This window comes from Callorhinus ursinus, unplaced genomic scaffold (assembly GCF_003265705.2).
Source record: "Callorhinus ursinus isolate GAN/ISIS: 27379988/994484 unplaced genomic scaffold, GSC_fseal_2.0 scaffold25, whole genome shotgun sequence".
In the NCBI taxonomy this organism is placed as follows: Eukaryota; Metazoa; Chordata; class Mammalia; order Carnivora; family Otariidae; genus Callorhinus; species Callorhinus ursinus.
The window spans coordinates 29,473,254-29,490,758 of NW_027397087.1; the positions used below are offsets into that span (position 1 = coordinate 29,473,254).

The window sequence follows — 17,505 nt, forward strand, 5'->3', positions numbered from 1 at the left end:
GTCCATCAGCTTTGCAGAAGCTTGTGATTCGTACCCGCCCCAAGTGGGCGGTGCCAAGACCTTTCCTGGGGTGCCCCAAGAGTGAGTGCTAAGATTATGAGTTAGGGAAATGGGCCTGCTTAGAAAAGAAAACCCAGAAAAGACAGTGAATTACAACATTCCTTCAAAAGTTACCCCAGGATTAAATCCATAATGATTGACTCCAGGAAAAGAAACTTGAAATGAAGCGGATTTTAAAATGCAAATCAGAATAAAGAACTTTTTTTTTTTTTAAACCTCAGACAAACTCTCTACAGGGTGCATAACAAAACAATTCTATGGAATGTTAGAAAAGGAAGGTAATTTATTTACAAGGCTTTTCTACGTTTTTAGTATGGTGTGAAACTAAAGGAAAAACTGAGTGGATTGTTTATACGTACACACATAAAAAGGAACAAATTAATGAAAGGTCTTCCTGAGATCTATATGGTCTCAGAGTTCCTTCAAAATATGCCAAATGTCAGGGTGCCTGGCTGGCTCAGTCAGTGGAGCATGCAACTCTTGATCTTGGGGTTGTGGATTTGAGCCCCACCTTGGATATAGAGATTGCTTAAAAATAAAATATTTTTTATTTTATTTTATTTTTTTAAGATTTTATTTATTTATTTGACAGAGAGAGACACAGGGAGAGAGGGAACACAAGCAGGTGGAGTGGGGGAGGGATAAGCAGGCCTCCTGCCGAACAAGGAGCCAGATGCGGGGCTCGCATGACCCGAGCGGAAGGCAGACGCCTAACGACTGAGCCACCCAGGCAACCCCAAAAATAAAATCCTTTAAAAAAAAAAAATGCCAGATGTGCCAAGGGTACATCCCTGACACACAGTGATTATCACGCTAGAACAGGAGCTCACAACTATTTTCTATCCCTATGCCTATCTTCTAATTACTCAAAATACCCCCGGGGGAGTGATTTTTACTCTCTGAAAACCACGCATAAAACTGATCAGATGAGCTTGCCTTGGGATGCACTTTGTTAAATGCTCACTTGAAAGGCAGTCCTGAAAGTGTAAGCAGGCCATTGATTCTCTCCAGTAAATTATGCTTGAACTTTCGGAAAACAGGCTACTTCAATAGACTCAACAACTACTTTGTGTTTTGGAATTAAAGGATCTTGAAAAAAAGATTAAAGAATCTAGACAAGTGAAATTATATATTATATTATAATTATATTAATTGTATTATAATTCTATTAATTACATTATAATAGCAGGAAATGTATTGGAAATTACCTGTAGCTTTGTCTAACACTTGGAGTCTACAGTAGAATTCCTATCAGAAAAATCAACAAGCCCCAGGGTATTCCTTTCTTCTTTGTTATCATGCCCCTCTCAATACACAATCGTTCTTCAATACACATTATTTCCTTTTCAGTTAAAGTGGCTTCTACAAAGGCCTGAATTACTGAATTCAAACTCATATCCCAGATTCCTGTGGAGATTAGAACAGCATAGAGAATCTGTCGGTCTTTTCTCTTAGCTCATATGCCAAGTAAATGGCTAGAAAGAATTGTAAATATACCTCTGCACGCAGGAGCAGTCTATTACTATAGCTGCGTTTGTATGTTTGTCTTTAATAATGGGGAAGAATGCATATTAAGGTAAAAAAATTGGGAAACAAGCAGTGATGTCTAGCAAAAATTCTTAATTTAAATGTTTGCTTTGAGGAAGTGCTTCTCCTTTAAGTAAAACACAGAGGATTGTGTGGTGTGAACTTGAAAATTTCAAAGGCTTAGGGCATTATGAAAAGTTGTAGTACATATATATGAAATATCTGCCTAAATTTATACAAAAGAATATCTTTAAGTCATGTTATATAGGTGCGCTTGCTTTCCTCAGGCAGAAGTGCATTTTAATAGATGATAATGACTAAATGGCATTGTATTACATTACATATATTACAAACTGCAGATTACAATCATTAACATATGCTTTATATAAAAAGAATACTTTATCAGGCGCCTGGGTGGCTCAGATGGTTAAGCGTCTGCCTTCGGCTCAGGTCATGATCCCAGGGTTCTGGGATCAAGTTCCGCATTGGGCTCCCTGCTCCTTGGGAGCCTGTTTCTCCTTCTGCCTCTCTCTCTCTCTCTCTCTGTCTCTCATGAATAAATAAATAAAATCTTTAAAAAAAGAACACTTTATCCTTTTTTTAAGGAATACTTTATTCTTGAGGACCTAATAATTTCGTCATAATTTATATGATGTACTAAGTCCTATTATAAAAACAATCTTATCATAGTCTGTGTCTTCAAGAAGTTGACATTTATTTTTTTAAAGATTTTATCTATTTATTTGTCAGAGGAGAGAAGAGAGGGAGAGAGCACAAACAGGGGGAGCAACAGGCAGAGAGAGAAGCAGGCTCCCCGCTGAGCAAGGAGCCTGATGTGAGGCTGGATCCCAGATCCTCGGATCACGACCCCTTCCGAAGGCAGTTGCTTAACCGACTGAGCCACGCAGACATCCCCAGAAGTTAACATTTAAATTGTCAGAACTAAACAGACACAAACAGGTAAACAATTTGGGTATGTTATATTAATATGAAAAGTAGCAGATTTTTAAGAAGAAACCAAATTTATACTCACTATTAAAGAAAATTCAGAGTATTTAAGGTTTTTTTAAGCTAGAAAATCATATATTTTCCAAATTAATAACGAAGACAATCTATACCCAATGTAAATCAATATACTTATATGATTTTGATTATTTATGTCAATGGAAACATTAGCATAAAAAAGTGAAGCAGGATCCAATTAATGTAATTGTTTAGTTTACATAGACTAATGGGAATGAAGAACCTATGCGTTTAACAGGAAGTCAGCCAATTAAATTTACTGATGGGGGCACCAGGCAGGCTCAGACAGTGGAGCACAACTCCTGATTATCAGGGTTGTGATTTTGAGCCCCACATTGGGTGTAGAGAGAACTTATAAAATAAAATCTTTAAAAAATTTTATTGATGAGATATATCAGAGGATATTAAGCTCTCCAGAATAGTCTGGCTAATTTTCCCCAGTCCGTTGTCGCAGTGGAGTAGGGAGTAGTGAAACACATGTAAGTCTGGCTTCTCAGGTTGAAATATCTTTGACTTTTTTTTTTAAAGATTTTATTTATTTATTTGAGAGAGAGAGAGAATGAGAGAGAAAGCACATGAGATGGGGGGAGGGTCAGAGGGAGAAGCAGACTCTCTGCCGAGCAGGGAGCCCGATAGGGGACTCGATCCAGGGACTCCAGGATCATGACGTGAGCCGAAGGCAGTCGTTTAACCAACTGAGCCACCCAGGCGCCCTATCTTTGACTTTTAAAAAATCACTGCAAAGGGGGCACCTGGGTGGCTCAGTTGGTTAAGCGGCTGCCTTCCACTCAAGTGATCCCAGGGTCCTGGGATCCAGCCCCTCCTGGGGCTCCCTCCCTGCTCATCCAGGAGCGTGTTTCTCCCTCTGCCTCTCCCTCTGCTCATGCTTTCTCTCGCTCACTCTCTCTCAAATAAATAAAATCTAAAAATAATAATAATAAAAATAAAAATCACTGCAAGGGGCGCCTGGGTGGCTCAGTCCATTAACCGGTTAAGAGTCTGGCTCTTGATTTTGGCTCAGGTCATGATCTCAGGGTGGTGAGATTGAGCCCCACCTTGGCATCCAGCTCCTGGCTCAGTGGGGAGTGTGCTTGAGATTTTCTATCTCCCTTTGCCCCTACCCCCTTGTGCTCTCTCTCTCTCTAAAAATAAATAAATAAACCTTTAAGAAAATAAAAAATAAAAATCACTGCAGGATGGGGGATGGGTTAAATAGGTGATGGGGATTAAATGCACTTGTGATGAGCACCAGGCGTTACATGGAAGTGTTGAATCACTATATTATACATCTGAAACTAATATTACACTGTACATTAACTGGAATTTATTTATTTATTTATTTTTAAGATTTTCATTTATTTATTTGAGAGAGAGAATGAGATAGAGAGAGAGCACGAGAGGGAAGAGGGTCAGAGGGAGAAGCCGACTCACTGCTGAGCAGGGAGCCCAATGCGGGACTCGATCCCGGGACTCCAGGATCATGACCTGAGCTGAAGGCAGTCGCTTAACCAACTGAGCCACCCAAGCGCCCACATTAACTGGAATTTAAATTAAAAACTTTAAAAAGGACAATTTTGGCAGAAAAAAGTATTATATAAATTCAAAAAAATCACTACAGAGAATTTATGTGGAAGTTCTTGAAAGCCAAATCCCAGCACCTTTTTTATTAGAGCTCTTTCCCTCCTCCCCCCAAGCTTCCTGGGTTGTCTTGGCCTTCCCGGAAAGGACCTGGCTTAAAAATAATTTAATAGAAAGAGATTCTAGCAGTAAGAATCTAGTACTGGACCACATGGAAATCCTCCATGTGGTCCACCAAAGCAAATCCTCACAGTGGTTACTCTAGCTTGCAAGTGCTATTTTATTTTTTTATTTTTTAAAGATTTTATTTATTTATTTGAGAGAGAGAGAATGAGAGAGCACATGAGAGGGCTTAGGGTCAGAGGGAGAAGCCTACTCCCTGCCCAGCAGGGAGCCCGATGCGGGACTCCATTCAGGGACTCCAGGATCACGACCTGAGCCAAAGGCAGTCCTTTAACCAACTGAGCCACCCAGGCGCCCTTTTTAATTTTTTTTTAAAGATTTTATTTATTTTTTGACAGAAAGAGAGACAGCGAGGGAGGGAACACAATCAGGGGGAGTGGGAGAGGGAGAAGCAGGTTTCCCGCCGAGCAGGGAGCCCGATGTGGGGCTCGATCCCAGGACCCTGAGATCATGACCTGAGCCAAAGCCAGCCGCTTAACGACTGAGCCACCCAGGCGCCCGCATGTGCTATTTTAAATGTTTTACATAAAACCAGAATAATTTTTTAAAGGCTGGCCTCTCAAATTAAGAGTTTTATCTTTTCCTCGCCTGTAGTTGTTACAGGTATTTGTACTGTCTTCTCAGCATAATTCCCGATTCTCAAGCCCTACATCTAACGACGCCTAAGAATCACGCGCAGATGAGCTCTGGTACCAGTCTCGTAAACAATGTCAGGAAGCGGGAAAGAGGAGGTGGCAGGGTTGGGAGGGATCTGTGCTGGGGGCGGTGCCACCGCGAGGGGCCGTGCAGGCTGGCGGAACCCGCGCGAGCTAGGTCGGTGTTGCGAAGGGGACCAGTCCGGCGCAGGACGTGGGGCTGTTGGAGCCCAGCTGGTTCCGGCTGGGAAAAATGGCGGTGGCTGGGGCGGTGTCCCGGGAGCAGCTGGTGGGCTGGTGCACCCAGCAGTTACGGAAAACTTTCGGCCTGGATGTCAGCGAGGAGATCATGCAGTGAGACGGGTTCGGGTCCCAGGCGGGAAGGAGCTCTGGGATGTGCACTGACTGAGCGAAAGGGGAAGCGGGGAGGACTAAAAAGTTGATGAGAGTGAAGAAATACGATAAAAGGACTCTAGGCGCCGAATTTTGACCTCCGGCTTTACAGTTTAGCTCTGGAATAGTGTGTCAGGCTACGCAGTCGGCCGGTGTGGACTTTTTTCTTAGGAAAACACCAGATCTCTGATAATTAGACCTCTTAAGCCTGTCCCGGGAGCCAGTTTCCTTATAAATTCCGGAGAGAAGGGGCAAGCCAAAAATTTTTTTCCCCCAGAAATCCCTTGCTCTGAGCATTTTAGTTTACCCGATCTGGGTTGTGTCAAATAAGACCTGGACTTTAAATTGACGCTGCGGTGGTAAGGTGTAAATAGCTCCTGACTGAGGAGTCCCATGTTCTATTTTCTGTTGTCATTTACCAGTTTTGGAACCTTGGGCATTTTAATTTCCCTCTCTATACCTTAGTTTCCGTGTCTATAAAATGAAAAATTAGCAGGGCTTATCTTTAATACTTTATAATTCTTATGAAGTGGAGATGGTGACATAATTTAGGATTTGTTTTCAATTGATTTATCATGTTTGTTGCGCTACATAACTGGTGCTGGGGCAACAAAGACGACTGAGACCATGGGGTTCTGCCTGGTTGATGAGTGGGGAAATGTAAGGTGTTGTGGGAGCACGGAGTAAAGAACTCCCACTAAGATTTGAGAAACTATGAAGGTTTACTTCAAGGGATGACTTTAACCTGAGAACTAAAGGGTGGGTAGGTGGAAGTGCAGTATTCTGGCGAGGGGAAAACTTCTACAAAAATTGGACTCAATCAAAGAACCTGAAAGTGTTTCTTGATTTGATTCCTTGTACATAGATGGTGAAACCTAAATTGCCATTTCTAGGGCTTTTGTAGGAAGTGAGTTTCTGAGTTTGGAGAAAACAGACTTGTTGGCAACGAGAGAAAAAAGAAATAAAAAAAAAACAACCCCAAACCCTGCCAAATCGTATGGCTTATCTTTATCCTTGTTTGAAGGCAAGAACAGATTAAGTAGTTTTCAGACATTTTTTTTAAAGCAGTGGAATGCTGTCAAATGAGATAATGATACTTTGTAAATATACCAAACAGACAAAAAGTCACTCAGTTAAAAAAAAAAACCCAAAAAACCCACAAAGATTGAGGCTACTTTTGATGGATCAACAATGCAGTATGGTTAGATGCAGTCTTTTCAGTCTCAGTACCCACACCCTTTAAAGAACGGTGATCAGAAATTTAACTTTTATAGTTGAAGAACTAAGTATGGATAAATACCTGCTTGCATTTTTTTTACTCATAAATATAAGCTCTACAAAATTGTTCAAAACTGAAAAAAACACTGAAGCTACCTATAATATAATGCTATTTGAACTCATTTGACTTAGGTTTTTACTAGTTATTGCTCAACAGGCTATGATGCCATGATCAAAGCATTTTTGTGTAAATTTGCTGTGCTTTGCCTGGTATTTTTTTTAATTAATTAATTAATTTATTTGACAGAGAGAGACATAGCGAGAGAGGGAACACAAGCAGTGGGAGTGGGAGAGGTAGAAGCAGGCTTCCCGTGGAGCAGGGAGCCCGATGCAGGGCTCCATCCCAGGACCCTGGGATCATGACCTGAGCCAAAGGCAGATGCTTAACAACTGAGCCACCCAGGCGCCCTGCTTTGCCTGGTATTTAATTGAAAATTAGTAATATGGAAGTGTGATAACTTGAAAAATTTGGCATGAGCGGCCTGAATTTTTACAAACAGCACAGAACTACTACCTTCCAAATCAGTGATACATTTATGGAACATTAAGATGTGTACCCAGGATTAGCAAAATAAACTTTGTTCTATAATCTGCCTTAGCTCATGTTTTGGATGACCCTATTTTGATAAGATTTTGCATATAACACATTTGGATTTATGCTGTTCCTTATTATCCTTTGTTAAGTAGTTAAAATAACATTTATTCAAATGTTTCCAGAACTCTTTAAATACTTCCCTAGTGGTTTGAATACTCCACAGTTAAATGATCCCCTGAGGTTCCTTGCAGTTCCTTCTGTGAGAACTTGGTAGCAATTAATCTTTTGATGGGGGCTGCTAAGTTTGGGGATCAAGTTGATTAAACTGTAAAAGTCCTGAAATATAGTTGTGTCTTTTTAATCTATGATGGATTAAAAGATGCTCTTAATGAGGCCCAAAGGCACAGGTTTATTCACCTATACATCATAACTCTGCAAATGTACCACCCCGTTAGGAAAAAAACCTAGTGATCGTACAATCACATGATTTTGTTTTAATTTAAAGGAATGTAGCATTATTATAATTTTTCTTGTATCCAATACCAGTGTGTCTGAATTACAGTTTATTCAGATCTTATAATGCTTTCATGGTCTGATAAGTTAATTTACAAGTTATTTTTTCAATTCTTTCTTTATTTGATATAACAATCACCGTAGAAACCTAAAAAAATCAGAAAAAGAGGAAGAAACTAAAATTACCATAATACCACAACCCAGAGGTAATCACTGTTTGTCTCTTAGGGTTTTTCCTATGCGTATTATAATTTATTTTCAAAACATACTCATCTTAGAGGAAAAAATAAAATAAACTGTCTTTAATCATACCACTCAGTGGTAATCATTTTAGTATATAACCTTCTGGCCTTTTTTCTACACATAAGTGTATGGATATACACATTTCTTTTAGCAATTGTTATTGCTCTCATATACTCTACATTCTATCCTGTTATTTCACTTACCATTATATGAAAGCATTTTTTTCAGGTCAATAATAATTATTCATAAATTTCACTTTTAGTAGTGGCATATCACATTTTGTAAAGTCCGAAAACTTGAATTCATTAGTCCTTCCCATCAATGGATGTTTTAAATAGCTTCTAGTTTTTCATTAATTCAAATAGTGATGCAGTTAACATTTTGCATAAAATTTCCTGTAGAGTCCTGTAAATGGAATTACTGGATTATTTTTAAGGCACTTCAAATATATGGGCCTGTCCATTTTTAGAAAAGTTATACTGACTTGAACTATTAGCTCATTTCACTTCTAGGAACCCTTTATAACATTTCCTTAAAATAGATCTGCTTATTCTAATGTGATGCTAATCTTTATTTGTAATTTTTTTTTTAAAGATTTTTTTTGAGGTAATCTCTACACCCAATGTGGAGCTTGATCCCAACCCCAAGATCAAGAGTCAAATGCTCTACGGACTAAGCCAGCCAACTGCCCTAATTATAATTTTTGAGAATATTAAATCAATAACTGGTTAGACTGTCTTATATACTCATATTTTTAGCAAAAAAGAAATTTTAGGTTTTGTAGTATAAGTCATTTGTGTTCCTAGGAAAATATAATGACTGCAGATACGTAGTTAGAGAAAGTATTCCTATGTTAAGGACAGCTCCAAAGCCCTATCTTCAAAACATTAATTCTAATCTTCTAACAAGATTATATGAAGGTTAGATTATGGACTACTTGAGGTCAGGATTTTTCTCCCAATCAAACTTATATCCCTAGCATCTAGCATAGAATTTGGCACGATCCACTTGAGTGGATTAACGAATGGTTTGTACTACCTTGATTTCTGTTGTAATTGTTGAAAGACATAGTGTAAGCAGGTCTTGTTTCAACAACTTATATTTTTGCTTCCTGAGGTATGTTTTGTCAATTGAGAGTGCTGAAGAGATACGAGAATATGTTACTGACCTCCTTCAGGGAAATGAGGACAAAAAAGGTCAATTCATAGAGGAGCTTATAATGAAATGGCAAAAGAGTGATCAGGAATTGAGTTCTGATGCTCTGCAACAGTCCTTCAAAAAAGATGGTAAGTTAACATAATTGAGGGTTGAAATATTGGTAAATGGGCCAGTTTATAGGACCTGATATTTTCTCTCACTGCTATTTCCTCACAGCTAACTTAAGCAGAATCAAATGTATACATATTTTTAGTTCAGTTGTACTCAAATTGTAAAGAATATTGTTTTAGTTCAGACTTTTTGAACTTTGAAAATACCGCAAAAATGCTTGTTTGCAGATACAAATGTGGTTTCAGAATAGTTTGAAAAATTTATCCATGGATTAAAAAAAACACTTTTCAGTTATATATATACCTGGATAAAAGGAAATGTTGACCAATTCTAGTATGAATAGCATTTAGAAGTAACTATTTAATTAGAAGATACAAGAGATAAACACCAAACTAAATAACCTAAGTCATTATTATTATACAATCTAAAATATTAGATTTTAATTTACCATTTTAATCCTAGCCAGTAGTCTTTATCATCTACTATCTTGAAAATTATGGCTTAAATATAATTCTGGTTTGAGAGAAAAAGCTAATGTAAAAAGCTGCCTGACTTCATATCTTCACTCTAAATATTAAGCGTCATCTTCTCTTTATTAGCTATTAGTTCACCAATGAATCCTGCTATTATTAATCTATGTACATATATATGTATATAATTTTTTTTTTCTTTAAAGAAATGTTAGATGGGCAGAGATCTGGAGACCAGCTAAAGAGGAGTAGGCGGAAAGGAAGAAATAGACAGGAAGTTCCTGCATTTACTGAACCTGACACAACCAGGGAGGTCAAAACACCTTTTGATTTGGCCAAGGTGAGTGCTTATAGAATGAGTCTTTTTCTAGTTCTATGAAAAAGGGGAGGTGACTGATACATTTCAGAGAGCAAAGTGTACAAATTGGTCTAGAGTGGCAATTTTTCAACAAATGCATGAATTTTTTTGGAGAGAAAGTGACTCAAAAATCTAATGTAAGAAAGTAATCAGAAATGCATGCAAAGGGGTGCCTGAGTGACTCAGTTGGTTAAGCCAAAACTCCTGGTTTCCGCTCAGGTTGTGATCCCAGGGTTATGAGATTGAGCCCCACGTCAGGCTCCACAGTTAGCAGAGAGTCAGCTTGGGACTCTCTCTCTCCCTCTCCCTTAGCCCCTCCCCACAGCGCTCTCTCCCTCTCTAAAATAAATAAATAAATCTTAAAAAAAAAAAAAGAAATGCATGCAGACAAACTTGAAAATTTGAATTGACCTGTTTAACAGTAAGAGAAAGATAAAATTAATTATGGTTCCCTCGGGCACCGGGTGGTTCAGTTGTTAAGCGTCTGCCTTCGGCTCAGGTCATGATCCCAGGGACCTGGGATCAAGCCCAGCATCAGCCTCCCTGCTCAGTGGGAAGCCTGCTTCTCCCTCTCCCACTCCCCCTGCTTGTGTTCCCTCTCTCAGTCAAAAAATAAATAAAATCTTTAATAAAAAAAAATTATGGTTCCCTCATTTGATAGAATACCATATGCAACTAATAAAATTGTTCTCTAAAATATATAATTTGGGAAAACACTCATAAAATATTGAGTGAAAAATGCATGAATAAAATATGTTTGTTTGATTTTTTTGTGTTTAAAAATTACTTATTCTGTGTACACATAAACATACTTTCACACACATACACATACAAACCTAGGAATGCTATAAGGAAAATGTTAAAATTGGTGTTTCTTCAGGTAATATGACAATAAGTGTTTTAATTTTTCTTCTTTATACTCTTGTATTTTCTATTTTTTATTTTTACAATGAACAAGAATAGTCTTTTTTAAAAAAACAGCTTTATTGAGGTGTAATTGACATACATATATAATTGCACATACTTAAGATGTACAATTGGTAGGTTTTTTTTTACCATCTTAACCATTTTTAAATGTACAGGTTAGTAGTATTGAAAGTACTTTCATATTGTTGATGCAGTAGATCTCCAGAACATTTTCATCTTGCAAAACTAAAACTCTGTATCCATTAAATAGCTCCCCATTTTCTCCTCCTCCCAGTCCCTGTCAACCACCATTCTACTTTCTGTTTCTATGAATTTGACTGTTTTACATCTAAGTGGAATCAAACAGTATTTGTCTCTTTGTGCCTGGCTTATTTCACATAGCATAGTGCTCTCAAGGCTCATTTCTGTTAGAGTATATGACAGAATTTCCTTCTTTTTTCAGGCTAAATAATATTTCATTTTATGTATACACCACATTTTGTTTATCCATTCATCCCTCAATGTACATTTGAGTTGCTTTCACTTTTTGGCTGTTGTGAATAGTGCTGCTCTGAACATGATATGCAATTATCTCTTCAGGACCCTACTTTCAATCCTTTTGGATGTATACTCAGAAGTGGGATTGCTGGATCATATAGTAGCTCACAAATAGACTTTTTTAGATGGAAAAAAACCCCCAGAATAAAGACTAATATAATAAGGACCCATGTACTTACCACCCACAATTGATAATTCTTAACATTTTTTTTGTATTTTCTTCACTTTTTGTATTCTTTTTTATTGCTTATTAATTTATTTATTATTATTTTTTTAAAGATTTTATTTATTTGACAGAGACACAGCGAGAAAGGGAACACAAGCAGGGGGAGTGGGAGAGGGAGAAGCAGGCTTCCCAGTGAGCAGGGAGCCCGACGCGGGGTTTGATCCCAGGACCCTGGGATCATGACCTGAGCCGAAGGCAGATGCCTAACGACTGAGCCACCCAGGCGCCCCTGTATTCTTTTTTAAAATAAAATAAACGAGGGAGCACCTGGCTGGCTCAGTCAGTAGAACATGTGACTCTTAATCTCGTGGTCATGAGTTTGAGTCCCATATTGGGTGTAGAGATTACATAAAATAAAAGGAACCTTACAAAGAACGTAGAAGTTCTCTTTGTTCTCTCTACCCACTGGTTCTTGATTTTGCCCCCCAGGGAATATGTCTGGAAACATTTTGACTGTCACAACATGGGGCAAAAGGGTGCTACTGGCATCTAGTGAGTAGAAGCCAAGGATGCTCCTAAACATCCTGCTTAACACAGGAGAGCCTCCTGTTTTAACAAAAAAGCATCAGTAATGCTTAGGTTGAGAAACTAATACACACTTCTATTTCCTCCCACCCTGCAGATGATTACTATCATGAATTTGGTATGAATCTTAATAGTCTATTTTTTCACATATAGGAGTACATTAATATATAGTATAGTTTTGTGTGATTTTTTAAAATGTAGACAAATAGCATACTGTCATTTTGCAGGCCCTTTTGAGAGCTATCCATGGTGACACATAGATTTGGTTTGTTTCTCTTAACTCCTATATAATTTCCATTGATTTAATTTCTCTATTAATTCATAAATGCACTTTTATCTTGTTTATAATAGTTTGCTGTTGTGAATACTGCAGTGGACATTCTTGTACATATTTCCTGCAGGTACATTTGAGAGTTTCTCTAGGTTGTATTTACCTGTTATTAGAATTGCTGGGTTATAGGCTTTGTTAATTTTTCTTTTATCGAAACTACTAAATTAATTTCTAAAGTAGTTGTGCCAATTTTATCCTCCTTCCATCCAGGTAGCAATTTCCGTTTTCTCCTTCTTTGCCAATACATAATATTGTGAAGCCTTTAAAGTTTTGCCCTTTTTAAAAATATTCTTATTTTTATTTTAATTTTTTTTTAAGTCCTCTCTACACCCAGTGTGGGATTTGAACTTACAACCCTGAGATCAAGGGTCACATTCTTTACTGATGTAGCCAGGCACTGCAATTTTTGCCTATTTTAAGTATAAGAAATGGTACTTAATTTTACTTTGCATACACATGAATTCTTTTTTTTTTTTTTAAAGATTTTATTTATTTATTTGAGAGAGAGAGAATGAGAGATAGCATGAGAGGGAAGAGGGTCAGAGGGAGAAGCAGACTCCCCGCTGAGCAGGGAGCCTGATGCGGGACTCGATCCCGGGACTCCAGGATCATGACCTGAGCCGAAGGCAGTCGCTTAACCAACTGAGCCACCCAGGCGCCCGCATACACATGAATTCTAAATTGAGGGTGTGTCATTTTGGAGAGTTTGTTGATTTATTTTTGGTTTCCAATTTTTTGGACTTTTGGATTATTATGAGCTACTTATTCATACTCTTCACCTGCTTTCCTACTGAGTTGATAGTCTTGTTCAAATTGATTTATAGGAGTTCTTTATGTAGTCTGTGTGTGATTTTTTTTTTTTTTTGAAGATTTTATTTATTTATTTGACAGAGACACAGCGAGAGAGGGAACACAAGCAGGGGGAGTGGGAGAGGGAGAAGCAGGTTCCTGCTGAGCAGGGAGCCCATTGCGGGGCTTTATCCCGGGACCCTAGGATCATGACCTGAGCTGAGGGCAGACGCCCAATGACTGAGCCACCCAGGCACCCCTGTGTGATTTTTTTATTATGTATGTTGTAGATTTCTACTAGTCTGTTTTTCCTTTGTGTTATCTTTTGACTCACAGGAATTTTTAATTTTAATGTAGTTATATGTATTGATCTTTTTCTTTGTTTTATGTTTTTTTTTAAAGATTTTATTTATTTGAGAGAGAGAGAGAATGAGAGATAGAAAGCACGAGAAGGAAGAGGGTCAGAGGGAGAAGCAGACTCCCTGCTGAGCAGGGAGCCCGATGTGGGACTCGATCCCGGGACTCCAGGATCATGACCTGAGCCAAAGGCAGTCGCTTAACCAACTGAGCCACCCAGGCGCCCTGTTTTATGTTTTTTATGGCTTACTTAAGTCTTAAGGCATTTTTCCCATCCCAAAGTGAAAAATATATTCTCCTAAATTTTTCTCTAATAGTTTAAAAGTTACAGTTTTCACATTTAGGTTTGTAATCAATCTGAACATTATTTTGAGTAATTTTTGTATTACTCTTATCAGTAAAATTACTTGTTTTTAAAGTAGAAGATGTATTGCATAGATATGTGTGAATGTATATTTTATAAGTGGTGACTGCAAGTGTATAGAATCTTAATAAGGTAAAACTATAGTGGGAGCATAAAGAGTATATTTTCTGGTCAGAGTGATCAAATCATGGATAACATTTTTTTTTCTTTTAAGTAAGCTCCATGCCCAACGTGGGGCTTGAACTCATGACCCCAAGACCAAGAGTTGCATGCTCCACTGACTGAGCCAGCCAGGTGCCCCAAATAATGGATAAAATTTTTAAAGCCTTATTTCATTTTTTTAAGAATAATCATGGGGGCACTTGGGTGGCTTAGTCGGTGGAGCCTCTGACTCATCTCAAGTCATGATCTCAGGGTTGTGAGATTGAGCCCCATGTTGGGCTCTGTGCTCAACACTGAATCTGCTTGAATTTCTCTCCCTCTGCCCCTCTCCCAGCTCGTGTGTATGTGTGCTCTCGCACACGTACTCTTTCTCTCTCTCTGTCAGATAAATAAATCTTTAAAGATAAATAAGTAAAATAGTCATTAAATAATAGCATAAAATACAATAATGAAAGGAAAGATAGAAAAGAAAGTCAAATTTTTTTAAAGTAATTATAGATTGTGAAAACTGCTGTGAAAAAAATAAAAAGGGCAGTGTGATAGGCAGTAGTTGGTAGGAAGGAAGCTAGTTTATATAGGGTATTCAGGGAAAGCCTCTCTGAGGGAGTGAAATTATAGCTAAGAACTGAACACTGAGAAGGAACCAGTATATAAAGAGATGGGCTAGGAACAGTTCAGACTGAGGGAATGACAAGTGCAAAGGGCAGATGGGGATAGGTGTTCTGGGAACTATGAGAAGACTGTGTGGCTGGCACATAGTGAACAGGGGAAGAGTGATATGTAGATGAGGGTGGAGAGCACCTGGAGGCCTTATCTCAAACTTTTTATTTATTTATTTTCTTAAAGATTTTATTATTTATTTGAGAGAGAGAATGAAAGAGAGAGAGAGAGAGCATGGGGGGGGGGAGAGTCAGAGGGAGAAGCAGACTCCCTGCTGAGCAGGGAGCCCGATGCAGGACTCGATCCCGGGACTCCAGGACCATGACCTGAGCTGAAGGCAGTCGCTTAACCAACTGAGCCACCCAGGTGCCCCTTATCTCAAGCTTTTTAGAGCGTTATAAGTAGCTTGGATTTTTATTCTCAGCACAGTGGGAAGCCAGTGAATGGTTTTAAGCAGTGTGGTGATACGCTATGAATTTTCTTGCTTGCTGGTTCTTCCCTTCTCTACTGTATTTCTCAATGTATACTCATTTCCCATTATGTATATGAGAACTCCTCAAAGCACAGCCTTCAAATACCTTATTTTAATGTTACTGGATAATTTAATGGGAGTCAAATACAAGTTTCTGTTTAGATATTTTAATCTCCTCACCACCATCACTGTTACCCAAAGATACAATGGACTAGTTTGAAAAAATGGCAGCCTGCTAGATTAGATAAAATCTGTAGCACTTTTTTAGATTTTAATTTTTACCTAAATCGACTTAAATTATCTCTATATCTCAATTCTTGGCTTTGGACATTAGGGCGTGTCACCTCTTTATACTTAGCAAAGAATTGTTCTCTTCCTTGTAGTAATTTTCCCAACCATTAGAACTCTTAAGATTTTTCTTCTCTGGGGACGCCTGGGTGCTCAGTTGGTTAAGCGTCTGCCTTTGGCTCAGGTCATGATCCCAGGGTCCTGGGATCGAGTTCTGCATCGGGCTCTCTGCTGAGCAGAGAGAGAGCCTGCTTCTCCTTCTGCCTGCTGCCCCCCCTACTTGTGCTCTTTCTGTCTTCCTCTGACAAATAAGTGAAATCTTAAAAAAAAAAAAAAAAAGATTTTTCTTCTCTGAAAAGGGAAAGCAAGAGGCATCTATACAATTAAGTGTCTGAATGTTTATGTCCCCCCACCCAAATTTATATGTTAAATGCTAGTGTGATTATATTAGGAAGTGGGGCCTTTAAGAGGTTCTTAGGTCATGAAGGTGGAGCCCTCATGAATGGGATTAGTATTCTGTTTTTTTTTTAAGATTTTTAAAAATTTATTTGTCAGAGAGAGAGAGAGAGCACAAGGAGGGGGAGCAACAGGCAGAGCGAGAAGCAGGTTCCCCGCTGAGCAAGGAGCCCATGAATCGATCCTAGGACCCTGGGATCATGACCTGAACCAAAGGCAAACGCTTAACCAATTGAGCCATCCAGGCATCCCTGGGATTAGTATTGTAAAAGAGATCCCACAGAGCTCCCTAGCCTTATTGTGTCATGAGATAGTGATCTAGAAGAAATTCCTGTGACCTGGAAGAGGGTCACCAACCATGCTGGTACTCTGATCTTAGACTTCCAGCCTTTAGAGGTGTGAGAAATAAATTTTGATTGTTTATAAGCTGCCCAGTCTGTGATATTTTATTATAGCAGCTTGATTGGACTAAGACAGAGGCTGATAAATATAGTTCTCTTTTTAAAATTTTTATTTTATAATATATATAGAGAAGTGAACAGATTCATTTTCACAAACTGACCATACCTATATAGCCAGAAAAAAAACATTACCATTCCTCTAGAGGACCCCCATTTTGCCCCAAAATGACATCCTTCCCAAGGGAAAACACCTTCCTGACTTTTAACACCATAGGTTAGCTTTGCCTGCTTATGAATTTTGTGTAAATGGAGCTAAATAGTATGTACTCTTTAGTGTCTGGCTTCTTTGAATTAAAATGGTTTATAAGAATTATCTATATTGTTTTTTTAAATTTTTTATTGTTATGTTAATCACCATATATTACATCATTAGTTTTTGATGCAGTGTTCCATGATTCATTGTTTGTTCATAACACCCAGTGCTCCATGCAGAACGTGCCCTCCTCAATACCCATCACCAGGCTAACCCATCCCCCTACCCCCCTCCCCTCTAGAACCCTCAGTTTGTTTTTCAGAGTCCATCATCTCTCATGGTTTGTCTCCCCCTCTGACATACTCCCCTTTTCTTCCTCTCCTGTTATCTTCTTCTTTTTCTTTTTTCTTAAAATATGTTGCGTTATTTGTTTCAGAAGTACAGATCTGTGATTCAACAGTCTTGCACAATTCACAGCGCTCACCGTAGCACATACCCTCCCCAATGTCTATCACCCAGCCACCCCATCCCTCCCACCCCCAACCACTCCAGTAACACTCAGTTTGTTTCCTGAGATTAAGAATTCCTCATATCAGTGAGGTCATGTGATACATGTCTTTCTCTGATTGACTTATTTCACTCAGCATAACACCCTCCAGTTCCATCCACGTCGTTGCAAATGGCAAGATCTC

General features: G+C 38.6%; 1 protein-coding gene across 3 annotated transcripts in view; it reads left to right on the forward strand.

The window, feature by feature from the left end:
• TRIP4 (thyroid hormone receptor interactor 4) overlaps nucleotides 1-17,505 on the forward strand; it is an 89,441-nt gene that overhangs the window by 19,960 nt on the left and 51,976 nt on the right. For 2 of the 3 annotated variants that reach the window (XM_073877173.1, XM_073877174.1), the window contains exons 2-3: nucleotides 9,085-9,254; nucleotides 9,914-10,047. In XM_073877173.1, coding sequence (XP_073733274.1) covers nucleotides 9,085-9,254; nucleotides 9,914-10,047 — 304 coding nt within the window. Of the gene's footprint in view, nucleotides 1-5,199; nucleotides 5,361-9,084; nucleotides 9,255-9,913; nucleotides 10,048-17,505 lie in introns of those variants that run through there. The other variant, XM_025884121.1, reaches the window with a different exon arrangement.